This window comes from Aedes albopictus, chromosome 1 (assembly GCF_035046485.1).
Source record: "Aedes albopictus strain Foshan chromosome 1, AalbF5, whole genome shotgun sequence".
NCBI lineage: Eukaryota > Metazoa > Arthropoda > Insecta > Diptera > Culicidae > Aedes > Aedes albopictus.
This window is the reverse complement of record NC_085136.1, coordinates 175,393,894-175,421,219: the sequence shown is the minus strand read 5'-3', so window position 1 is coordinate 175,421,219 and position 27,326 is coordinate 175,393,894. Positions and strand designations below refer to the sequence as shown.

The window sequence follows — 27,326 nt, the reverse complement described above, 5'->3', positions numbered from 1 at the left end:
TTCTATCTGCTCTGGATCGCGAGCTAGAGAAGTTTGAAACTTTACTTGACAACTAACACGGTGAATCCAACAACTAAATGTTGAATCACCAGATAGGTTTTTACATCCTGAAAAACTCTGACTTTACTTGACAACTAGCGTCACCTAGTGGCGAAATTACAAACTAATTGTTACATCACAAGATTGTTCTTGACTTCCTGAAGAACTTTGCCGAAGACGACTCTCTTCTATCTGCTCTGGATCGCGAGCTAAAGAAGTTTAAGATTTTACTTAACAACTAGCGCCACCTAGCAACGAAATCACCAACTAAATATTGAATCACCAGATAGGTTTTTATTTCCCGAAAAACTCTGACGAAGACGGCACTTTTCTATCTGATCTGGATCGCGAGCTAGAGAAGTTTGAAACTTTACTTGACAACTAGCGTCACCTAGCGGCGAAATTACAAACTTAATGATAAGTCATTAGATAGCTCTTGACTTCCTGAAGAACTTAGCCGAAGACGATACTTTTCTATTTGCTCTGGATCGTGAGCTAAAAAAGTTTGAAATTTTACTTAACAACTAGTGGCACCTAGCGGCGAAATGTTAAATCATCAGATAGGTTTTTACTTCCTGAAAAACTCTGAAGAAGACGGCACTTTTCTATCTGATCTGGATCGCGAGCTAGAGAAGTTTGAAATTTTACTTGACAACTAGCACCACCTAGCGGCGAAATCACAAACTAATTGGTTAGCCACCAGATTGTTCTTGACCTACTGAACAAGTTTGCCGAAGACAGCATTTTTCCAAATCAAGTAGATCTTGAGATATCGCAAGCGACTTCTACTGGCGAGTGAACATAAGCAACCACTTCTACATAGCGCCTCTATCGGCAAAAATGGCCAACTAATTGGATGTTAGTTCGCATTGTGTGGTAGATCTATTCTAGTACTACAACTTTGCCAAAGAAAGTATGGTGCTATCTTGTAATACTCCTGATATATTCGCTCACACCCCCAATTAGGCGAAATCCCATAAGCTCTGGGATTCCTACAACACGGATTCCTACTGCACCCCCGAACTAATCGTGTAGTAGGAGTCTAGACTGTATTGCGTTCGTCACTGGATAGCCCCTGGTCCACCCAACAAATTTGTCGAAGACACCACCTACTTAAATTATCACGTTATTGAGATACACACATATACGTTTGTACTTTTGCATCCAGTTTGTATGCACACTAGCGCCGCCTAATGGTTGAATTCCTACTTACTTGGTTCGTCACTGGATAGCCCGTGGCCCAGCCAACAACTTTGTCGAAGACACCACACAGTTAAATTATCACGTTATTGAGATACACGCATATACGTTAATACTATTGCATGTAGTTTGTATGCATACTAGCGCCGCCCAGCGTTGGTTTTTCCAATGATTTAGTTCATCACTGGACAGCTCTTGACCATGCCAACAACTTTGCCGAAGATACCAAGTTTTTATAAAGCAATATCGCAAGAATAATTTCAATCCTAACTATCTCATTTTTATCAGGTACTTGCGTCTCCATCCAGCGACGGGTGGTGACGCCGCAGATGGCTGTTACCACCCTCTTCAACACGCAAAACGTGCAGTGATGCCAATTAAAGAAGTTAGAAATCATGCGAATAAAATGTCCATTGTTTCGAAATTTAATAACGCCCTTATCTTAAGTGCAACTAAAAAGTTGTCTTCTAACAAAATGATCCCTAATATATGCACTAAATCTTCAGGGGGGGAGCGGATTTTTAGAGTTGCTTTAATGTGCCTTTTTCTTCAAAAGTTTGAAAAGTTGAATTTCCCCATACTGAAAAATTAAAATTCCCATATAAAACTTCAAGTCGATTGCGGACTAGCTTACCGATTTTTTAGAATTTTTAAATTTTGCAGGGCTTCATTTGGGTCCATTTGCAACCATTTGTGACTATTCGGGATTGTGTATTCGCAATTTTGCAAAAATCGACACGGCCTAGTGGGTCGTATTTCATTCATCTCACGCAATTCACATCCATTAATCGAAAGAGGAGGATTTTATCTTTCTATTTGTGCAAGTGGATTGCTCGAGAGGGATGGGATACGCTCCACAGCTTTGTGAGAAGGCATTGGTTGTAAATGCAGTTACGCCCTTTTGAAATGTAGGTGCCGAAATACACAAAAACCAGAGCAGAATTTTATACATCCTTTTGCATTAATTATTATGATAAAATGGAAAGAGCTCACCAATCAACATCCTTCGAAGTGTCCAGTGCGTATGTGCTGCAGCATCTTCCACTAACTGGCCTCCGAAATCACACTGAAACGCTACAACTATACACGGGTACGATGATGTGTACATTCAAATTGACGACGACGACGACGCGGCCGGTCCGAATGAAAAAAAGCGGCCTCTTCACTTCGCCACCAAAATAACAGTAAACCGCCCCGTACGAAGATGAGCACAGTCAAATCAGCGACGACGACGACGCGGCCGGCCCGAATGAAAAAAGAGGTCTCTTTACTTTGCCTCCAAAATCACATTAAACCGTCCCGTACGAAGATGAGCACAGTCAAATCGGCGGCGACGACGACGCGGCCGGCGCGAATGAAAAAAGCGGTCTCTTCACTTTGCCTCCAAAATCACACTCAGTTTCATTGATGATTACAAATTTCCGTTTAATTTATTGTTAAACTATTATGTAACAGTTTGGTTCTCTGTTATAACTCTGAAAAATGGATTGTAGGTCCACAGTTTGGTATGCTGTCCTTAAAACAAAGTCACTAACGACAAATCAAGTCTATTATATGTCAACAAGCTAAATGTGACGTCATACCACCTCGCTCTTGTACGTCTGACAAACGAAGATTAGAATGACGAAACTGTCAACGTAGAACCAGTAAAGCTTCTATCACCGCCCTTTTCAAGTCCTGTGATGGGCTCATTGGCAAAGGCACCAGTACCAGATCTCCACCGATGGTAGGTGTCTTGGTTCAAATCCCGTTCGGATCCGAAAATTTTATATGTATTGGAAACTATTTTTTTGTGTTACTTACTTTTTCTAAAAATAGAATAACACACTTAAAAATATTTACCCAAAAAATGAGTATAAAACTAGTTTTTACCCTAAAAGGTGTCAAAAGAATTATAACACAATTTCGTTATTATTTTGTTAAATTCTATCATATTTCATGAAACAAGTTTTATAATATTTTTGTTATGATCATAACAAAAGTTTGTAACGATAACATAATGTCACTTAATTTAGAACCGCATTGCAAATACGTTTTTACCTCAACCGTTTGTATCTGCTGGCAAAAGCTTTTAATTTTCACATGCTGTCAGTAAGGCCAGTAATGCTGTCAGATTGCATTAAAGTATTTTCACATGCGCCACCTAGGAGAGGATTGCGCAAACACGATGAAACATTTCGAGTTTAAATTTATTGCGTCGTAGAGAGTCAAACAGATCCAGCCGTGGAAAATTCCGTAAATGTAACAAAAGAGTTATTGAAAGTTAGACTCTCCGTAATCCACCAATTGGAGGAAATTGCGCAGTAAATTTTTGGCTATTCCCAATCTATCGCGCGTTATCCTATTCACTTGAGTGGAGTGCTTAGTGGAAGACAGTTGAATCTTACCATAGTGGAGTTAATTTTTCTAAAGGTGTTTCAAATCACATTTAAATCAAACCAATTAAACTCGAAGTAAGTTTCGCGCGTGCAATAATTAATTTAATCTAATTTCATTGATGAATTGCTCTTTTTAGTGACAGAATTTGTTGAGTTTAGATAGTTTATATTGAGAATAAATCTAGTGAGTAGTGGCTAATAATTAATTCAGGTAAGCCTATAATTTTGAATAAGTGAGCCAATAAATTAGATAATCCACGTTGTACAGGACGAGTGCCCACGCAACGAGGGCGGTTAGTCCGGATTGGACACTAGTTCAGCCAAACGAACTGGTGAGTGGAATCGTCTGAGCGTGTTTGGACTAGCAAGTGTCTTCGGTAGTGCTCGAATTCCGTCTAGCTCGTGATTCGTCCGACGTCTGTGGTGCAACGTCACGGTGTCGTCGCAAGTCAATAAGACGCCCGGTGCCAGCCGAGCTACAACCAACGGCTACCACTCCACGAAGCCGGGGACGCATTTACCCCGATCAACGCATCGGCGCGCGCGAGACACGTGATAGGACGAGAGCTCGTTTAGAGCCCGAAGCCGTTAAGCAGTTGGTGACGACCAACGAGAACGCTCGACGAGGGAAGATTTCGAGACGCGTATTTGGGAAGGATTGCATCTCGTAGCCACGTGTTACTTCCGACGCGGGACCTACAACGAACGATAAGGTCAGATAAAACCAAAATCTTTTCTTTGGCTCTTTTTCGCACATGTGCTATAAGACCCTAAAAGCTAATCCGATAGGAACGTGACGTCACATGAGGGAATTAGGCTTGTTTGAATTGATTTGAATAAAATTTCCTTTTTGAATTGAATGTTGAATGAAACTTGAACTCAATAAATTGTGTTGAATTGGATTACGCGATCGTTGAATGAATAGTTGTTAATTACTTCTAGTTTAATTTAGCTCTCCACGTTCGTTTCGCGTTACGGAATAAATTGTAAATATAGATTTCGATTGGCTTTAGTTAACTATAATCTGGACAAATGCCCCCTTAGGATTAGAAATCCCTAGACCAAAACAAGCTATGTAAGCAAGTAACGCTGCAAACAAAAGGCAATCCGCCAGAAGAAATACGATTACAGGATTGACTGATGGACCAAGAACAAAAATGAAACCTCGTCATCCTGGGTTCGGACTTAGTTATCTATTTGGATAACTGGGCACAATTTATGTTATGTGTTGCATGTTTGTGTTTTGTGCATTTGTAATGTTCCATTTTATTTTGCGTATCTGAGTTCCCAGACGTGGGGCCCGATACGGAAAATAAAATGTGCATTTGTAAGGTTCCAATGTATTCGTTATATTTTACTTTTCGTATCTCACTAGCTTCAAAATATGGGGCTCGATGCGGAAAATAAAATGCGCATTTGTAGGGTTCTTTTAGCAGTTGTCTACATTGTGGTACCCATTAACACAAGCTATGACGGCGCAAGTGCCTAATGCGCATAAACAAACACAAAAGCCGAAAAAAAACTCTTTTGAGGTGCAAAAGGCAACCGTCCAACGTTCGAGATGTCCTCAGGTTTCCTCACGTTGTCGACCACATCACTCAGCAACTGAACCTCCAGCTATGACTGCACTACGGTCGCGTAGTGCATACACTATCATCAATCAAAAACACATTCGTGGTGCAACGATACCGTCCGATCAGAAACAAGTAGAGATCATCGATCGTCGACAAACCTCTCAGTAGGCTGTAAACGGAATGTAGAGCTACGACGGTGCATCTGCCTGATGCACAAAAACAATCACACAACATAAAATACTCTTTGTAGGTGCTTCGGCCAAAAGTCCAACGTTTGAGAAGTCCAATAGGTTGCCTCACGTTGTTGACAACATTCTGTTTCGAATGTAGGTCAATCTAGTCTGCTCGATCAGACAACGACCTTGACCGCGATATCGAAACAAGTCGCACAAAAACGGTTCTCTCTTTTCTAATAAGAATAGTAAAGATCATCCCACATGTAGGTTTTGTCCATCACAATCAATTTGCACTTATAAGCACTTTTCTCTTCTTATTTTAAACTTTCTTTTCTCGTTCCTCGTATCATTCAGTAGTTGTCGCAGTAGACACATCATATTTTGCATAAAAGTTTGTTTTTTCGAAATGAATTCCTAACATAAAAATTTTGAAATTTTTTAAATTTCAAAATTTTTATTTCTTAGCATGGGCGAAATGTAACCATATTGTGAATTCACTCTAATAATTATCACATCATCAATTTGTGTTCATGTTTCCATCCGTTCACTATGCTGGCAGTTTGCTCGAAATCAAATATGCTGTCAGTTTACAAGTTCAGCCAAGACAACAACTACTCTATGCGCCACCTAAGAGTTGGCCTCGAAAACTCTATGAGTTAGTACGTCAGAATCTCCAGGATGCGTATAAGCGATATTCACGGCCGTACAATTTGAGATCGAACGAAAACCACGTCTTCAAACCTGGCGACCTTGTGTATAAGCGCGATATTCATCTGTCCGACAAATCAAAATACTTCGTTGGCAAATTCGGAACCAAGTACACCCGTGATAAAGTTCAGTCGGCTCTTGGAACGAACACGTATGTTCTTGAGAACGAGGAAGGTCATAGGATCCCTGGTACCTTCCATGGGTCATTCTTAAAGAAGGCCTAAAAGAAAGAATCAATGTTAGTTCTTCCATGGAGCTTGTAAAAGATAAGCTATGACGGCGCAAGTGCCTATTGCGCATAAACAACATAGAAGCCGAAAAAAAAACTCGTTTGAGGTGTAAAAGGCAACCGTCCAACGTTCGAGATGTCCTCAGGTTTCCTCACGTTGTTGACAACATCACTTAGTGACTGTAACATAAGCTATGACGGCGCAAGTGTCTAGTGCGCATAAACAAAACATCGTTGATGTCCAGAAAACACTCTCTTGAGGTGCAAAAGACAGCAGTCCAACGTTCGAGATGTTCTTTGATTCCCTCACGTTGTTGACAAAAACACCAGCTATGACTGCACTACGGTCGCGTAGTGCATAAACCATCATCGAATCAAAATACACATTAGTGGTGCAACGAGACTGTCCGATGTATCATCGATCGTCGACGAAGTTCTTATCTAGCTGCAATGTTGTGCAGCTATGACGGTGCATCTTCCTAATGCACAAAAACAACGAAACAACAAGCCCAAATAAAACACTTCAGTAGGTTGATTGCATCTTGCTTCAAATCTAGGTCAGTAGAGTCTGCTCGATCAGACTGTGACCTTGACCGAGAAATCGAAGCTAATAGGATTCGCAGCGGTATTCTCTGTTCTTATTAGAACAGCAATGAATAGTCGGCAGCGTTGTATGTTCACTTCACAATAACACAATTTTAGCACTTTTACGTAAATTATCTTCGTATCACTTCACCTTTTTTACTTTCCTATATTAATTTCCAATTTGTTGTTCATAAATCCAGTCGAATAATATCATTTTTGCAGTAATTTCCTGAAAATTTAGTAGAATATGTCATTTTCCTTACCTCATCATGCGTTGTTATTATCATTCCAATTTCTCATTCAGTTTTCACTTTGACAGTAATTTACAGCACGTTCTTAAAGCTTAGTTTTTGACATTCCGCGAAACGTCTTAAACGTCTGAATAGGGTAGCTATGTTGACTGGTAGGATTAGAATAGGGCGTGAATGATTTTCGGTATGCGTTTAGGTAATTAGTTAAGTAGGTAATTACGTTTTCCAATTCGTTAATTGGAGTAATTCGGTTAATCGGTCTTTGAGTTTTCCTGATGTGTCAGGAGTAAATCGGTTTAGGTAAGACAAATTTTCAGATATTTCCGAAGTTATCGGTATATAGAATAAGATGAAATGTTTGATGAGTGTTTCGGTTTGTCAGTAAAGGAATTATTTGGTTTGTTAGTATCGTGTTTGGTCAGCTCAACATAGTTATTCCGTTAGGCGATTTAGTATGTTTTGATTAGTTGCAATAGTTTCAGTTCAGTAAATTTCATGTTTCATTTGTTTAGGTTATTCCGATTCAGAAAAAAAATCTTTAAATTTTATCAATGTTCTATGTTAGTATTTTCTAAATAAATATTAAACATAAAAATTTTGAAATTTTACAAATTTCAAAATTTTTATTTCTTAGCATGGGCGAAATGTAACGATAACATAATGTCACTTAATTTAGAACCGCATTGCAAATACGTTTTTACCTCAACCGTTTGTATCTGCTGGCAAAAGCTTTTAATTTTCACATGCTGTCTGTAAGGCCAGTAATGTTGTCAGATTGCATTAAAGTATTTTCACATGCGCCACCTAGGAGAGGATTGCGCAAACACGATGAAACATTTCGAGTTTAAATTTATTGCGTCGTAGAGAGTCAAACAGATCCAGCCGTGGAAAATTCCGTAAATGTAGCAAAAGAGTTATTGAAAGTTAGACTCTCCGTAATCCACCAATTGGAGGAAATTGCGCAGTAAATTTTTGGCTATTCCCAATCTATCGCGCGTTATCCTATTCACTTGAGTGGAGTGCTTAGTGGAAGACAGTTGAATCTTACCATAGTGGAGTTAATTTTTCTAAAGGTGTTTCAAATCACATTTAAATCAAACCAATTAAACTCGAAGTAAGTTTCGCGCGTGCAATAATTAATTTAATCTAATTTCATTGATGAATTGCTCTTTTTAGTGACAGAATTTGTTGAGTTTAGATAGTTTATATTGAGAATAAATCTAGTGAGTAGTGGCTAATAATTAATTCAGGTAAGCCTATAATTTTGAATAAGTGAGCCAATAAATTAGATAATCCACGTTGTACAGGACGAGTGCCCACGCAACGAGGGCGGTTAGTCCGGATTGGACACTAGTTCAGCCAAACGAACTGGTGAGTGGAATCGTCTGAGCGTGTTTGGACTAGCAAGTGTCTTCGGTAGTGCTCGAATTCCGTCTAGCTCGTGATTCGTCCGACGTCTGTGGTGCAACGTCAGGGTGTCGTCGCAAGTCAATAAGACGCCCGGTGCCAGCCGAGCTACAACCAACGGCTACCACTCCACGAAGCCGGGGACGCATTTACCCCGATCAACGCATCGGCGCGCGCGAGACACGTGATAGGACGAGAGCTCGTTTAGAGCCCGAAGCCGTTAAGCAGTTGGTGACGACCAACGAGAACGCTCGACGAGGGAAGATTTCGAGACGCGTATTTGGGAAGGATTGCATCTCGTAGCCACGTGTTACTTCCGACGCGGGACCTACAACGAACGATAAGGTCAGATAAAACCAAAATCTTTTCTTTGGCTCTTTTTCGCACATGTGCTATAAGACCCTAAAAGCTAATCCGATAGGAACGTGACGTCACATGAGGGAATTAGGCTTGTTTGAATTGATTTGAATAAAATTTCCTTTTTGAATTGAATGTTGAATGAAACTTGAACTCAATAAATTGTGTTGAATTGGGTTACGCGATCGTTGAATGAATAGTTGTTAATTACTTCTAGTTTAATTTAGCTCTCCACGTTCATTTCGCGTTACGGAATAAATTGTAAATATAGATTTAGATTGGCTTTAGTTAACTATAATCTGGACAATTCCCCTTTGATGAATTACTGAGATTTTTCTTAGATTTTTTCGCGATTTTGTTGTAAATATTTGCTGATTTCTGTTTGGCTATCGTGCGAAGCGTTTGGTGTTGAAGTGAATCTTCGGTTCTGAGACAACTGTTTCACCTGCCCTGAGAAGGCAGTTTCAATCCGGGCAAATTTAAAGGAGTAACGGTCCTTCGTTTGAAGGTGGCGCATAAGCCGTTTACTTAAGGGACAGAACGGAGCGTTACAAGTTATTTCATTTTTGTTCTTTTCAGTGGGCATTTTGATAGAATTTTTGTTATTTTAACTACTAACGGTACATGTTTTATAACAACCATTGTTATAAAAATTTATTGTAACAAAATAACAAAGCTTGTTATAATTTTGTAATGTTCATCTAGTCGGGTAGACACTATAGCAACTCCTGGAACGATGTCCGAAAGCACTTCTGGGGCGATTTCCGTAGGAATTCTCAAAGAAACTCCTGGAACACTTCAGAAGGAATCCACATTATAATTCCTGGAGAAGTTCTCAGAGGAACTCGTGGACGAATCCTCGATGGACCATCCTGGAGGAACTCCGGGAGCCATTCCCGGAAGAACTCCTGGAGGAATTCCTGGAGGAACTCCTTAAGGAATTCCCAGAGGAACTTCTAGAGAAATTCGCGGATGAACTCGTGGAGGAATTCACGTAGAAAATCCTGGAGTAATCTCCGAAGGCACTTTTCGGGGAGTTGCCCGGAAGAATTCTCGAGAGAATTCCTAGAAGAGTTCTCGAATACTAATTGATAAATATTCGGAGGAATTCCTGCAGGACCTTGCGGAGAAACTCCTAGAGATATTCACTGTAGAATTCCCGGGGGAACAGCTGGGGAAACTCACGAAGGAATTCCTGGGGCAACTCACGGAGAAACTCCTGGAGTAATTCCCCGAGGAACTCCTGGAGCATTTACATGGGAACACCTGCAGCAAGACACAGAGAAACTCCTGTAGCAAATTTCGGATGGACTCCTGAAGCAATGTCTAGGCAAAATTTGAAAACATATTTTCGTACCATTAGAAATAGGAACACTTAAAAAACAAAACACTACTAATTTTTTATTTTTATTTTAAATATATTTTTCAATGTATTTCGTAATTATATTACTAAGAAATAAGAAAAAATATGTATATGTATAATGTACTAGTCTACGTCGGTTGACGAAATGAAATAAATAAATAAATAAATAAATAAATAAATTCCTGGAGGTATTCCTGAGGCAATTTCCCTGAGAACTTCTGGAACAATTCTCGGAAGAACCCCTGAATATGTTCTGGTTTGGGAAAACTAGTGTCGCCCTCTGCTTGTGACTGTAGTTGCTTGTTGTCAAATTCAAGGTCATATGGAGATAAAAAAGGACTGAATATATTCCGGCTTGGGAAAACTCCCTGCTTGTGACTGTAGCTGCGTGTTGTCAAATTCGAGGTCATAAGGAAAAAGGACAAATTATTCATTCAAAAATACACATGCATTTAGAGTTTCTTAATTGCATTGATGATCATTAAACTGGATTTGTCAGATTTTAACTAAATAAAAAAAAATCGCGTTAAGTACTCTCTCTCTTTCTCTCTTCTTGGCGTAACGTCCTCATTGTGACAAAGCCTGCTTCTCAGCTTAGTGTTCTATGAGCACTTCCACAGTTATTAACTGAGAGCTTCCTCTGCCAATGACCATTTTGCATGCGTATATCGTGTGGCAGGCACGAAGATACTCTATGCCCAAGGAAGTCAAGGAAATTTCCTTTACGAAAAGATCCGCGTTAAGTACTGTTCCTTTGAATTCCACTAAGAATTTGCATCCTTTGACAGATACGTATTTCGACCTCAACTGTAAGGTCCTCTTCAGTGTCTTGTACTTGACTCGACTCTAGATTTTAGCTACCAAAACTTGAGTAGAACAACCTCACAAAAACGTAAACTATTATCTGTTCTCTGCGTTGTTAATAAATTATTTGTATTTCTTTTCAGTTATTACATCTATGAACTAGAATCATCCAAAGTTGAACTGCTTTCTACAAAAGGAAATGATCGAATAGCTCCTAGACTGCAAAACGTTCTCTGGGCTCCTAAAAGAAATGGCGAAGGAAACGGCGAAAAAGGCATTTCTCAAGGCATTGCTTTTGTTCATGATGCTGATATATATTATAAGCCAAGAGTTCAAAGCGATTTAATATGTAGAATTACAAGAAATGGTACATTGTAAATTTTGGATGTGAATAAAAACTAATTTTTTTTATTTTTAGGAAAAAATGGATATCTGTTGAATGGCGTTCCAGATTGGTTGTATTCAAATGTTCCAGAATTAAGCAGTGCTACTTTATCGTTTTCACCAGATGGACAGTATTTGTCATATGTTTCCTTCAATTTATCAAATGTACACAAACATCAGTAAGTATTTTGACATTACTGGAAAATTCACTTTCACACAAAATTTTCACTTTCATAAAAAATGGTTAACTAGCTGTAACTTTTCGAGCAGTGAAAAAAAAAGTTTTAAATTTTAACTGTAAGTCAGTCAACCAGTTTTGTATCAGTGGTCAAAATTTGGAGAAGATCGTGCTTTTCTACACGAAATTGAAAAGATACAATACTTTGAGCTGACGTATCTCCGGATTCAATGAACCGAATGCCATGAAATTTACAGCATTTATGACTGATATAATTCTTCTTCTTCTTCTTCTTTATGGCTCGACGTCCGCACTGGGACTTGGCCTGCCTCACTTCAACTTACTGTTCTTTGAGCACTTCCACAGTTATTAATTGAAGGGCTTTCTTTGCCTGCCATTGCATGAATTTGTATATTGTGAGGCAAGTACAATGATACACTATGCCCAGGGAGTCGAGAAATTTTCCCGACCGGAACGGGAATCGAACCCGCCGTCTCCGGATTGGCGATCCATAGCCTTAACCACTAGGCTAACTGGAGACCCTGATATAATTATCTATCAAAAAAAAACTTTTGTCTTAACTTAAAATTCTTAACACGGAAGAAAATTATAACGATTAGACTATTTTTCTAATATCAAATTATCCAGAATTTCAACATCGTTTTAAGATTAGAGATGGTAATTATAGTTCCCCCTAGCTGACTTGAAAATAAATATGTTTTGATGGTATTACCGCTCCTCGAGGTCGTGTGTACCCCCCAGAAGGGGAATCGCACTAAACCTCAGGCTACTGGGCCACCCAACGGCAAAATGCCTATTTTGTGTCCTTGAGTCCCAGGGTCGTTGAGGAGGTAGTGGGGAGATCTTCGGATCTGATTAGTGAGCAATGTTATGAGGATTAGTTCTCAAACGAATATTACTCACTTCGCAGGCCTGACTTGAGTGGAAAAGGGTCGTTTCCAGCAGCGGTGCCGGAGTGGTCGGTAGGCAACCGGCGTGGCTTGGATGCGGTGGTGAGTTCAGAGGCCGGTGGGTAATGTCAACGGAGATGGCTTGGCAGTTTGCTTGACCACGACGGCATCACGGAATCACGGAGGTGGCTTGCGGTGTTGATTGCGGAGGTAGACAGCAACATCATCCTGACCAATGCTTAGTAATAGCGGTCTTCCGAATGATAGCGAAGGCTTCGACGGCAGCGAGAAAGGCGACTTGCTTGAGGGTAGGGGGGAGGTCACTGGCGTACAGCAATGTCATACCTTCAGCAATGCGCGCACTCGGGAAGGTGCCAACAGGCGTCCGGTAATGGCGGGGTTTCGTTACAGCGATGTCTTCGGCGGCCACGTGCAAGGCGGCCACAATGGGAGGCCCGTAGGCGTCAAAAATGGCAGGGCTGCGACGAAATCGACGTTCTCGGATGCGGGGGACACCGTGCTGACAGCAGGAGGCTCATATGGCGTCGGTGAAGGCGGCCTGTAACCGGGATCAATAGCTTAGACGGTGGTGAACGTAGCGTCCACAATGGCGCCGGACAGGATCGACAATGGTGATCACTGTAATGTAACCAATTTTATAAAATATCATAAATTAACAAAATGAACATTTCAAACATATTTTCCCAAAAACCATAAATTATCAGTTTCAACATTTCCAAAGAAACTGTTTTCCACTTGAAACATGAGTTGACCATTCTGTAAACGTTCCCATGCATAAGTTGGATGCGCATATGCATATTTCCACTCAAGGCAATATCCTCTACGGATAATGTCATTTCACAGCTAATTGCTAAAACATTTCTATACCACACAAGTGTTGCAACCCACATAGAACACTTGTGATTCCCATGCATTGAAGTGTCGACTCAATAATCGATACCATGTTGCACCATTCTAGAAACGGTCTCATGGCGTCAAATTTCATAGAACTCCCAGTGCGCTTTGCAATTCTGTTCTTTCTCCCTATCTTTGGCTTAAGCCATCGGCGCACAGCTAGAACATACCAGTGCCGTGTTCGCGCGCACATATTGGTAGTTGTTTTGTCATTTCTACTTTCCTGTGATTGGACGATCGGTAAATGGTTGTATCTAAACTTCTCCCACCAAAACCATTAGCTTAATGAAGTACTAGATTTAAGAACCTTCAACGTTTGTAATGAAACTGAAATAAATGACTTTATGTTTAACCACCAAGAAGAGTAGACTTGTTCTTACGGAAAAGAAGTCCAGATGGCGACCGGACTGAGAAAAGTTCGTTGTTTTTCGGCGACGCGTGTGGAAGTGTTCTAATCCGTGGCTATCCGTGCGGTTCAAATTGTGGCGATCGTTGCCCATTAAAGCAACAGCAATCGAAACGGTACACAGCGAGAGTGCAGCAAGTGAATTTACCCCACGAGTGAGGCCAGTCGATGTGAAAATCGTCATTGAATATTGTATGTGCGGTTGCTCGCTTTATCGAAAGAAGGGTGAAAAGTGAACTTTTTTCACGCAGTTTTTACGGGAATCCTGAAAATTGTGCTTTTTGTGGGATTAGAAAGTGAAAAAAAAATGGGATTTTTTAGTTCTGACGAAATAGTCGCGAACTCAAGTTCGACAGAAAATACAGTGATTGCAGCTGCACTAGTGATTATGGTGATAGTTATGCTGATTCTTGTACTTGCAAGAATGTACGCAAAGTATGTTAAAACCAGTGTGAGCGAAGCAGCAAGGCGAGAAGTGCAATTGAGCACATTGCGCCAAGTGTAAGTGGAACATTCTGAACACAGACTGAAGTGAAAGTAAAAAAAAAAACTGAAAAAAAATCCTTATGAAGTATTACAACAATTAATTAGTGTGGCCACTACCTCGCCAAAGAAAAAAAAAAGGTAAACAGTGTTAATGAAGAAATCAAACAAGAGCAGAGAAAATTTGAACAACTGCCACCAGACGGACGGCAGGCGATGCAACGAGAGCCGAGAAAATTGAATAACTGCCTTTACACGGGCGGTAAGCGATGCACCGAGAGCCGAGAAAGTGAATGACTGTCTACACACGGGCAGCAGAAGCAGTGGACAAATCGGAAGAACGCGATTAATGGGTGAGTCGGTAAAATATTTTTATTGCTATTTGAATATATGGAAAGTAAATGAGTATTGCCATTCTATACAATGTTGATATTTTTAATTGCTATTATAAAATATGAAATGTAAAAGAGTTTGCTATTCTATTCAGAGTTTCTATTTGTGATTGTTATTTGAATGAGTTTGCTTTTGATTGCTATTTGATTATATATAAAAAAAAAAACATTTACAGACAGAATTTATGTCTTTATTGAACGAAATAAAAAACGGAAAATCTAATATCCCGGCGTTTGCGCCATTTGACAAAACCAGCCAACCGAAAACGTGGGAAGAAGTAATTAAGCGTGTAAAAGAATTGCCTGGGGATGATCCAATTACGTGGTTACCACTGAATGATAAATCAGTAGCGGTAAACGCAAATTTAAAGAAATCAAAAAAATGAAATGCAATCGTATGAACAATTGCACCGATTGTATAAATATTTTAAAAAGGCAATAAATACTAGGCTTACTACTGATTTATTGCGAGATAAAGAAAAACTTAACCACAAATTGAAAAATGATATAGAAATTTATTTACAAGAAAATCTTCATCATATAGAAGATACTGAATTTAACGTTATTGTAAAAAATTCAAGATTTTGGCATTTTGAAATTCAAAAGCTAATTAAACACAAGCTTGAATTATCCAACTTACATACTACGGTGAATAAGAAGACTCATTCATTGGGTGGTATAGCAAAAACTACCACCGCATATGAACATACTTTGAAAACAAATAAATCTACTTTAAACTCAACTAAAAATATAAAAATGGCTCTATTTGATATGAAACAGGCGACAGCCATCGTACCGATGTATGATGGTACGCCTGAGGATTTAGATGCATTTATTGATGCGATCAACCTGCTTGCAGAATTAACAGCAGAAGAAAATACATTGACAGCTGTAAAATTTGTCAAAACAAGATTGACCAAAAAGGCAAGACTGGGTCTTCCAAATAACTTAGCCGACTTGGCAGGCATTGCAAACGATTTGAAAACACGTTGCAAAGGCCAAATCAAACCGGAATCGATAATAGCGAAATTAAAACAAGTGAAGAAAAAGTCAACGGCTGAATTTTGTGATGAGATCGAAAATCTCACATTACAGCTAAAAAGTCTTTACATGGAACAGCAAGTTCCAGAAAACGTTGCAAATTCAATGGCCACTAGAATTGGGTTAGAATCTCTCATTGATGGAGTCTCTTCCCATGAGACTAAGATAATATTAAAAGCTGGAAACTTCTCAAACATTAAGGATGCAATCCTTAAAGTTAACGAGAATAATGATACACAGAATGCCCAGGTACTATTTACCAATTCAACAAGCCAATATAATAGGCAATTCAATCAAACGCCGCGACACAACTCTCGATTTGGCTCATACAGCAATCACCAGCGTGGTAATTTTAATACCCGCAACACAAGGGGCCGCCAGTCTTTCAACAACGGCACGCGAGGCTTCCAAAATAATAACAACTATCGTCCACAAAACCAACGCTACAACAACAACTACAACAACTACAGGCAGCAAAGAGGAAACCCTGCTCGTATGTCAAACCAAAACAATCCACATTTTAGTAGAGTTTACACAGGGGCAGCGACACAGTTACCCAGTGCTCCGCATATTAACGCCTTCGCTGACATGCAGTCTGCTCCCCAAGTTCAAAATATGATGAATCAACTAAACCTAACTGGCTCGTCCAGTGGAAACATGAACCATCCAACAGCACGTACTATGCAACCAATGAATGTGAATGGTTCACATTTTTTAGGGGGGAATACGAACCTACCTCAATTTATGCAATGAACTTAGGTGCAACAAACTTTATCAAATTACATGTAAACATGACCAGCACCAAATGTTCTTTCATAATAGATTCGGGTTCAGATATATCAATTTTCAAACAAGATAAAATACAATATTATCAACCAATCAATCCAAATAAACGATTTAAAATAACAGGCATTACAGATGGTGTGACAGAAACCATCGCCGAAACCGAGACCATCTTAAAATTTGAGAATGGTCTCAAACTGAAACATAATTTCCAAATTGTAAATAATGATTTTCCAATCCCAACCGACGGTATATTGGGACGGGATTTCTTTTGTAAATATAGATGTGTAATTGACTACGATCAATGGCTATTGAAATTTATTTTCGAAAACCATATGATTGAAGTTCCTATAGAAGATAATATTGATAACGGTTTCATTTTACCCAGTAGGTGTGAAATAATAAAAAATATCTCAAAATTAAATATAATGGAAGACATGGTTGTTTACTCTGAAGAAATCCAACCTGGAATATTCTGTGGAAACACCATTATCTCTCCGAAAAATCCTTGTATAAAATTTATAAATACAACGAACAAACCTGTGTACATAAATAATTTCAAACCAATTATGGAACCACTACATATGTATCACATTGTTAAAACAAATATAAGCAGTGTTAATGATAAGAGACGCTTAAATGAAATAATTAATGAAATAGACGTAACAAATATACCAGATTACGCTAAGAATGACTTTTATAAATTAATTGACGAATACGCAGATGTATTTTGTCTGCCGAACGAACCACTTTCTAGAAATAATTTTTATACTCAAAATATAAATTTGAATGATAATGTTCCTGTTTACATACCAAATTACAAGACCATACAAGCGCAAAGTGATGAAATTCAAAATCAGGTGAACAAAATGCTTAATGAAAATATAATTGAACCATCTGTTTCACCATACAATAATCCAATTTTGCTAGTGCCCAAAAAGGCCGAAAACAATTCCAAAAAATGGCGTTTAGTTGTCGATTTTCGACAACTAAACAAGAAAGTATTAGCAGATTAATTCCCGCTACCAAGAATTGATGATATACTTGATCAACTTGGTAGAGCAAAATTTTTCAGTACTCTTGACTTGATGTCAGGATTTCACCAAATACCCTTGGATGAAAAATCACGAAAATTCACTTCCTTTTCAACACAATCAGGACATTTCCAATTTACAAGATTGCCATTCGGTCTTAATATAAGCCCGAACAGCTTTCAAAGAATGATGACGATAGCAATGGCAGGTTTAACACCTGAAATGGCTTTCGTCTACATAGATGATATTATTGTTATTATTATTATTATTATTATTTATTAGCGACACTTTACCTTTAGGAGGCATTCGTGTCATATTAATTAAATTTAAATACTACAAGCAAAACAAAAATACTAAATTGCATTGAAAAGGTTACAATCTATCAAGAATTTAACTATTGCTTCTTCTTTTTCTGCAGTGTATCCTAATATTTCATATAGCGATCCACTTATACCGCAACTCTTCCTAATTTGTTCTAGTCCTCTGCATTCGGTTAGCATGTGATGTACTGTTACCTGCACTCCACAGTAATTGCACATTGGCGGCGGATTATTGGTCATCAAATATGCATGTGTAACTCGGGTGTGCCCTATACGCAATCGTGATAGAACTCTCTGTTCGGCGGAGGATTTCCGGTCTGGGTATTTGGTGGGCGTTGTCTTGATCTGTCGTAGGTGTACTGTACTTCGATGCCACTGTAGTTCCCATTTTTCCCAAATTTTGCTCTTCATCGTACGGATAACGTCTTGAGCAGGTATGGACACATCCAGCAGCGGTTGGGATCTTCCTTGTTTAGCTAGCTCATCCGCTTTCTCGTTGCCTGCTATGCCTGAGTGACCTGGGATCCAACTAAATGTGATGGGTTGACCGTCTACCATATTTTCAATTGATTGAATCCATGGATGTCTGGATTTTCCTCCGCTCAGGGCGTCGATACAGCTTGCGGAGTCGGTTAAAATAATTGCGTTATTTCCTTGTAGATTTGATACAGCTGTTTTGAGTGCAAACGCTTCGGCCGAGAATACGCTACATGGGTCCGGAAGGCAAAAACTGAGGTTACTACTGCACGAGACGATTCCAGCGCCAACTTTTCCGTTATCTTTAGATCCATCCGTATACAGTTTCTCATGGGTGCCGTAATGGTTGGTGATGAATTCCTTGAAATTTGCCTGTACAATACTTTGGTTTGCACCGGCTCTAATACTACGTCGCAAACGGTTATCAATTTCTGGAGATGCTGCGTACCATGCTCTGTCTGTACTTCTTAAGGTCTTACAGACGCTAGGTAAAGACCATCCAGTCGTATCCATCAACAGACTTCTTGCTCTTTGGGGCATAGGAACTTCGTTGATATTCTCCTTTTTTTCCAGGTACCGAACTGCTAGTTGAGCTAAGCGTTGGATTATAGCAAAGTGAAAAGGGAGGCATCCTGCTTCGGCCATAATTGAGATTATTGGGCTAGTTGCAAATGCACCCGTTGCTTGTCGTATTATATCGTTATAGGTAGGGCCTAGAGTTTTTTCCATTTCCGTGATGTTGATGCTCGTTATACCAATCCCGAAAAAAAGCTTTGATAACACCAAAGCAGACCCGATTTTCAAAAGAGTAGTTCTGTTACTTCGCTTCAGTCGACGTCCGAGTATCTTTAAGATTTGAGTCCGCTTTCGACAACTTTCCTTGATATACGAAAAGTGTTTTTTGAAATTAAGCTTGGAGTCGATTACAATTCCCAAAATTTTTAGGCTGCGTACCATCGGGATTGGTACATTGTCAATTTTGATTGCACGGCCACGTTTGCGATGGCGTGTAGAACAAACATGTAGCAACTTGGATTTACTGGGGGCTACCGCAAACCCTACTTCTGCAGCCCATCCAACCGCTGCCCCAACTGCCTTTCTTAGGACCTTACGGAGCTCGCCATGTTTTTTCCCCTTCACGATCAGTAAAACATCGTCCGCATAGAGGAGTATTTCTACACCAGCTGGGATTACCTCGAAAATGGGTTGCATGGCCACAAGAAAGAGTGTTACGGAGAGAATTGATCCTTGGGGCACTCCGTTGTTTGCCTTTCTGAATGAAGACAGAGAACCATTTGCAGCTACTTGAAAATATCTGTCGCAGAGAAAACTGGCGACAATATTCATTAATCTCCCAGAGAAGCGCCATTTGGATAAAGTGCGCAGGATTGCAGGTCTATAAGTCGTATCGTAAGCTTTCGAAACATCGAGAGATACGATTTCAGCATGTTCATCTGCATCGAGGCTGATGAGAGATTCTAGACTTGCCAAGTGAGAGTCGACACCCTTTCCAGCTCGGAAAGCATGTTGACGTGCATCTAGTTTACCCATGTTCTCCAGTTCGGTGATAAGCCTGCGGTTGACCATTCTCTCGAAAAGTTTGCCAAGGCAGCTGAGAAGCGTAATTGGTCGATATCCTTCAGGTCTGCTGCGATCTGCGTCTGGTTTCGGAATAGGGATTATAGTTCCCACTTTCCACTGCGCTGGAAATATACCACTATCCCATACTTCGTTGAATAGGTTCAAAAGGGTGAGTTTCGCAGAGAGAGGGAGACGCTGCAAAAGAGTGTAGCTGACGTTGTCTGCTCCGGTAGAGTTCCCACCACGTCGATCAAGTGCCCAAATGAGTTCGTCTAACGAAAAATCCGTATTATATTGTTTGTGAAGGTTTGGGCGCTGATTCTTGAATGCTTCACAATTATCTCCTTTGTGTTTTCGCCTGAATTCTTCGGTGTAGTTTTCATCAGACGATTTCAGTTGATATTCGTCGGCCAGAGCATTCGCAACCGTCTCTCCGTCGTTAGTATGTCCTGTTGGTAAGCTCAGCGTTATCGTGTTGCCTCCTCTTTTCCCCTGAAGCCTGTTGATGTTACTCCAAACAAGAGATGTCGGAGTGTTCGGGTTGATGCTTTCTACGAATTTCTCCCAGCTTTTTTGTTTTGCATCGTTGATGGTGTTGCGGCAGATTGATCGGGCCTCCTGAAACTGCTTGAGTGCAACTATTTTCTGGGGGTCGTTGTCTTTTAGGCGGCGAAGCGCTCGTAGACATTTCCGTCTTGTTTTGATTGCTACCTTAACTTCTTCATTCCACCATGGAACACATTTCTGTCCAATATTCCCGGTGGTTTTCGGAATACTAGTATCTGCTGCCGAAATTATTCTGCTGGTAAATTCCTCCACCGTGAGGGGAGACGAGGAGTCTAGACTATTCAGAGTGGTTTGCTCATACAGCTCCCAGTTGGCCTTCTCAAAAATCCATTTCGGTCGATGCTTTGGCTTACTCGTAGTGCTATGTGTGTCAATCAAAATTGGCAGGTGATCGCTACTGGAGTAATCTAGAAGGACTTTCCAGTTGAATTTGGCTGCGTGAGACATTGAGCTAATAGAGACATCAAGAGCTTGAGAGGTCCCGTTAGATGGGTCGATACGTGTGTGAGTGCCGTTGTTGAGAACAACCATGTCATGTTGAACTACCAAGTCCAGGATGGCTTCACCCCTTTTTTTCGGTTCAGATGCTGTAACAGAAGTCCTACTTCCCCAGGCCGAGTGGTGCGCATTCAGGTCACCTAATATCAGGACCGGTTTTGGGAGCTCTTTGAGGAATTCTTCTAATAGTTTGGCCGCATTTTTCTCTTTCGGCGAGAGATAGACCGATGCGATTGTTATCGTTATCGGCGCAAGCAGTTTGATGGCAATGGCTTGAATATTAGTTTGAAAATGGATTTGCTGAAAAGGGGTTCCTGTTTTTATCGCCATTCCCGCCCCTTGTCTACCATGCGTAGAGCAGTGACTTAGCAACAGTTCATATTGTTTCCCAATAAAATTTTGTCCAACTCTGTCGTTATCAGCATTTGTTTCTTGCAGACAAATCAGGGTTGGCTGGTACTTTGCAATCAGAAGCTGCAATTCATCTAGATGAGAGCGGAGACCACTAATGTTCCACTGGATTGCAAAAGAGGCCGCGATGTTCTTCGTTCTGGTGGGACACGGCTCAGAATCGGAAGAAGATTGTGAAGGTGAACGCGATGCTGGGGTGTCAAACGTCGTATTTATCACCCTATCCGGATTTGCAGGCGATCTAATGTTGGGGGTTGAGTTCAGCGCCTCCTGCGTGCTCCGAGGTAGGCAGCAGGGCTGATCACTGCTGGTGGTTCCTGTCGAGTGTGGCACGGTACTGGGAGCTGTGGTTGAGTAGGAGAATGTGGCAGAGGATATTTCTTGACATTGATGAAGATTTATGGTACTTGCCCGTGGATGTGGGCAACCCACGTCAACTGCCGCCAGAGGCTCATCGAAGAAATCCGGGACATCCCTGGTCAGGGTCGACGTGGGAGGCCTCGCGCTTGGCGAATCAAAACATGCAGGTGTTAATGGACTTTTCCGGTGTAATAAAGCAGCATCGTGCAGTTGATTGGATCCATGTGCTCTCCAACGGGCTTCGGTTATTGGTGAACTGATGGATGCGGTTGATCTGGGCGTATTTTGCGTGCTCCACGAGGGTAGATTACTGGTGATTACGTTAGGCATAGTACTGGAGGCTGTGTTGGAGTGGAAGAATGTGGCAGAGTATGGTTCTATGCAATAGTTATAAGATTTGGTACTTGCCCGTGGTTGCGGGCAGCCCACGTCAACTGCCGCCAGGGGCTCGTCGGAAGACTCCGGAACATCCCTGGTCAGGGTTGACGTGGGAGGCCTCGCGCTTGGGGAATCAGTATGGGGTGGAGCGTTGATCACGTTGGTTGCTGGAGTTGAAGTTGGTATGGAAGCTTTGTGAGAGAAGTCCATTTCAACCGGATTCCAGGAGGAAGTAAAGGATGCAAGGCACTGGTGACTGACCTCATCTCTTTCCCCCCAGACATCCACTCCCGGATTAGGGAGGGGGGAGGTTACTACACGCTCTCCCTCCCCTCGTCGAATTACGCCACGGGGCGCAGTTTTGTCGATTCTATATTGACCTGAGATGGCGAAAGGATTGGAGGTATTTCGCTGTTTTTGTAATGAAAAACGTGAGAAGGTACTTGCCCGATACAGTGGGCTGCCCACGCCGACTGCCGCCAGAGGCTCATCGGAAAAATCCGGGACATCCCTGGTCAGGGTCGACGTGGGAGGCCTCGCGCTTGGCGAATCGTATGGAGAAACTGGAGTGATTTTGCTTGTCGACGGAATGCTGATGAGGTTGTGTATTTTATCATATTCAGCTGCTGTCAAAGGGGGACGACTGGGGTAAAGCTTTCCATTGGTATTGTTCGTATTCGTCATTCGTAGTCCTGAGTCGTGGTCCATGTCCTTGCGATTGTCAAAAATACCAAAAATTTGGGGTGAAGATCGTTCGTCCGTTCTCGTGTCCATTTTCAGTGCAGGGTCGTTATTGTAGGTGGGACAGAATGCTGGTTTATGAGGTTCCTGGTCCATTATTTGATTCTGCGTCGATGGATGTACTGGTTTTGTTCGACGGTGCTGGCGTTCGTTTGCCCTGGTGGTGCGCTATTTCTGTAGGTGAGAATTCCATGTGCCGTTTATTGCTTCTACTACGAGTCATGATAGTGCACTGCTGTCTGTTGTTTTTGCGGTTTTCTCGTTGCTCTTGCTGCGGCGGGATACCTGATTGGTCCTTCCTAGATAGCCGCTCGGTTTGTGGTGGTTGAATTTGCTGCACATGTGTACTTGAAGAAGCTTTAGAAGATGGTTTCTGGGTAGTGGTAGTATTCTGTTGATGGTGTGGTGATGGTGGTTGACTGTGGGAGAATGATTTCAGTGCTTCTTTCAAAGCGGCGAGCTCTTTTGTTAGTGTAGCTACTTGTTGCTGCAATGTAGCTATTAGGAGATCTTTGGCAGTCAGTTGTTGTTGGATTTGTTCTTGTACAACTGTTGCAAAAGTTTCCCGTTTATTTTCTTCTGCGTACAGGCGTCTTGCTTCGGTAATTGAAATGCTTTTGTCGACTTTCAAACGAACAATTTTCTCCTCCTCTTGGTATTTAGGGCAGTCTCGCGAAGTCGTTTGATGTCCAGTCTTGCAGTGAAGGCAGTTTGGCGGATTGACACAATGTTCGCCATCGGGAACATCATGTTGGACGGCACATCGCAGGCAGATGCTGGGCTGCTGGCAGATTTTCTTAGAGTGTCCGTAGTATCCACAGTTGTAGCAGATCATGGGCGAAGGGTAGTAAACCCTGACTTCTTTACGCAGTAGTCCAAAGTAGACAATATCCGGCACAGTGGTGCCATGGAAGGACAGAACCAATAGTGGAGTATTCTTAAAAGCGCCGTTTACTCGTTTCCTGATTCTCCTTACTGCATGAACACCCTGGGGTTTGAGGTAGTCCAGAATCAGATTCTCGTCTTTGTTGATGGTGTCCGTATCATACACTATTCCTTGAACGGTGTTGAGCGTAGGATGATGGACGATTTCAACCTCAGTGCCGTCTGTCAGTTTCGTGATTTTGGTGAGCTTCTCGAGAATACTTTTGGAGCTAGTGCGAAGAATGTAGCGTGTACCGCGACCTTCGCGAGAAGCGCTTATGGTTCTGGCTTCCTTCACACCAACCATGAGCTCTATGGAAGCACCCACAATGATGGAGTCCGGTAAGGCAGCATTTTCTTGTTGTTGATCACCAGGCACTTTGTCATCCAGTTTACGTCGCAAGACTAGTACAATCACTTGGCCTAAATCATCCGGACCAAGCATCCATTCTGGTACGTTGCTGCGGCATATTGTCCTCTCTGAGCCCCCAGGGGGGCCAGGAGACCTACCGGACATTTACCCGGCAGTATTCAGCACAATTTAATCTTCGGCGTATTTATCACTGAAACGTTTTTTGCCTCTTCTAAGACACTACCTAGCACTCGGGATACTGCACTGTGTATTCAATTTGAAAACGACGAGTGTGTGGATGTGTTTATACACAACAGCAGCACCGCGTGATATAGCCACTAACTGTTTTGTGATAAATTCACTAGTTTCACATCAAATTATCCGTAAACTTCACTGTTTATGTAATCTATTGCACTCCACTAACTGATTAACCACCGTTGGTGGTTTTTTAATAGTGTTATTACAACAGAAGATTGCTCAATCGATGAGGATTATTCGCGCGTCTTGACGAGCTATTATATCCCGAACTCGAATGTGATATTATTGTGGTAGGATGTTCGGTCCGACACCATTTAACAAATTTATCAACAGTATTTGGCAGATTACGAAAATACAATTTAAAATTAAACGCGAAAAAATGTAAATTTTTTAGTACTGAGGTAACGTATTTAGGTCACAAAATAACCAATAGAGGTATTTTGCCAGACAGCTCGAAATATGAAACAATATTGAATTATCCTTTACCAAAAAATAATGATGACGTAAGACGATTCGTAGCATTTTGTAACTACTATCGCAAATTTGTACCAAACTTCGCACTTATTGCATATCCTCTAAACCAATTATTGAAGAAAAATGTTCAATTCATATGGTCAGATCAGTGCCAACAAGCATTTCAAACGCTTAGAAGGTAACTGATGTCACCAACAATTTTACAATTTCCCGATTTTTCAAAGACTTTTATCCTCACCACCGACGCGTCCGACGTTGGATGTGGAGCGGTGCTATCTCAGAATACAAATGGCAATGACCTTCCAATAGCATTTGCCAGTAAAACATTCACCAAAGGCGAAAAGAATAAAGCCGTTATTTTAAAAGAGTTAACAGCCATTCATTGGGCGATTAATCACTTCAAAGCATATCTATATGGTAAGAAATTTATAGTTAAAACGGATCACAGACCTCTAGCTTTTCTGTTCGGAATGAAAAACCCGACGTCAAAATTAACTAGAATGAGACTGGATCTAGCAGATTATGATTTTACAATTGAGTATATAAAAGGAAAATCAAATGTGGGTGCTGATGCTCTATCGCGCATCATAACCACATCTGATGAATTAAAACGACTTTCCGTGCTCATGGTCAACACAAGAGCCATGACGCGTAAAAATAAACAAAATAGTATAAACATCCATGATGGAAGTACTAGTGAGACTGATCACCTCGCTATGTATGAAATCGAAAACCAGACCAAAACGAAATACTTACCTAAGCTTAGAGTTAAAACATACAACAATAATATTAAATTCACGATATACTATGGGACGCATTGCACAGAACGTACTACACTCGTGTACGAGTTCGAAATGCAATTACATAATGGAAATCAAACACTAGAGTTTGCTTTTTCAAAACTTGACAATGATATGAAGAAAATGAAAATTGGAATAATAGCGCTACCTTATGATGACGAAATATTCACATTGATTCCGGCCGGAATACTTAAACAATTATGAAATAAAATACTTAAAAATATCAAAATTTTGATTTTTAAGCCAGCAAAGTTCATTAGTGATCCTTGCGAAATACAAAGAATTCTAAAGGAAAACCATGAAACACCACTTGGAGGACATATTGGACAGCACCGACTGTACAGAAAACTTCGAGAATGGTATACGTGGATAAACATGAAAAAAATAATCGCACAATTCATAAGGGCCTGTGAATTGTATAAAATAAATAAAATTAAAAAACATACCAGAGAGAAAACAATCATTACTAATACACCGTCTAAACCTTTCGAAGTAGTCTCTATCGACACAGTAGGGCCACTTCCTAGAACTAACCGAAATAACAGATACGCTATTACATTACAATGCGAATTAACCAAATACATTACATTAATTCCAATACCAACTAAAGAGGCAAACGTTATAGCCAAAGCCTTAGTTGAAAATTTTATACTTATATATGGAACATTTTTAGAGCTAAAATCGGATCAAGGAACTGAGTACAAGAACGAAGTACTTGATCAGATTTGCAAATTACTACAAATAAAACAAACTTTCGCAACAGCATATCATCCTCAGTCAATGGGATCGCTGGAGAGAAATCACAGATGCCTTAACGAGTATCTGAGATCATTCGCCAACGATCAACACACGAACTGGGATGATTGGCTTCAATTCTACGCTTTCAATTACAACTCTACACCACACACTGACCATGGTTATACGCCATACGAATTAGTGTTTGGAGTTAAACCAATTACACCAAACTTACCATGCTTACAAACAGGAAAAATCGACCCGATATATAATTTTGAACTATATAGTCATGAACTGAAATATAGACTTCAAAAATCACATGAACTTGCAAAACAAGAATTAATAAAACAGAAAATACTACGAAAAGAAACTCTGGATAAAGCAGCAAACCCTATCAAACTCAAATTAGAAGACACCGTATACTTACAAGTAAACAATAGACACAAATTAGATTCCTTTTACAATGGTCCATATACAGTAACAAAAATAGAAGAACCAAATTGTGAAATAACCCATCAATTATCAAAACAATCATTCAAAGTACATAAAAACAGACTTATTAAAGTTTAAGAAAATAAAATACATTCATTTTAAAACATATACAAAAAAAAACAAAAAAAAATAGAGCTTATAGTTTTTAACATATAACAAACCATTTAATAATAAAAAAAAAAAAAAAAAAAAAAAAAAAAAAAAAAAAAAAAAAAAACCAAGTATGTATAACTGTATAACGATAAAGATTATAAAAAAAAATATATTGTAAAGAAGTTTAGAGCAATCCTTTTTTTATGAATTTATACAAAACATGACAAAATTTGAATGATTCCACTATGTTACATCATTCACCGAAAG

General features: G+C 40.3%; 1 protein-coding gene and 1 long non-coding RNA gene across 2 annotated transcripts; one reads left to right on the top strand and one right to left on the bottom strand.

Annotated features, from left to right (window-relative positions):
* The first annotated feature begins 1,151 nt into the window (after positions 1-1,151).
* Positions 1,152-10,285, top strand: LOC134285303 (uncharacterized). The gene is made up of 3 exons (XR_009996283.1): positions 1,152-8,254; positions 8,317-8,390; positions 8,448-10,285. It is a non-coding gene; the product is annotated as an uncharacterized LOC134285303 (long non-coding RNA).
* Positions 10,286-23,007: 12,722 nt separating this feature from the next.
* Positions 23,008-24,300, bottom strand: LOC109408040 (uncharacterized). Its single transcript, XM_019681266.3, has one exon. The coding sequence runs from the start codon at positions 24,298-24,300 to the stop codon at positions 23,008-23,010; it is 1,293 nt and encodes a 430-aa protein (XP_019536811.3).
* Between the last annotated feature and the right edge of the window lie 3,026 nt (positions 24,301-27,326).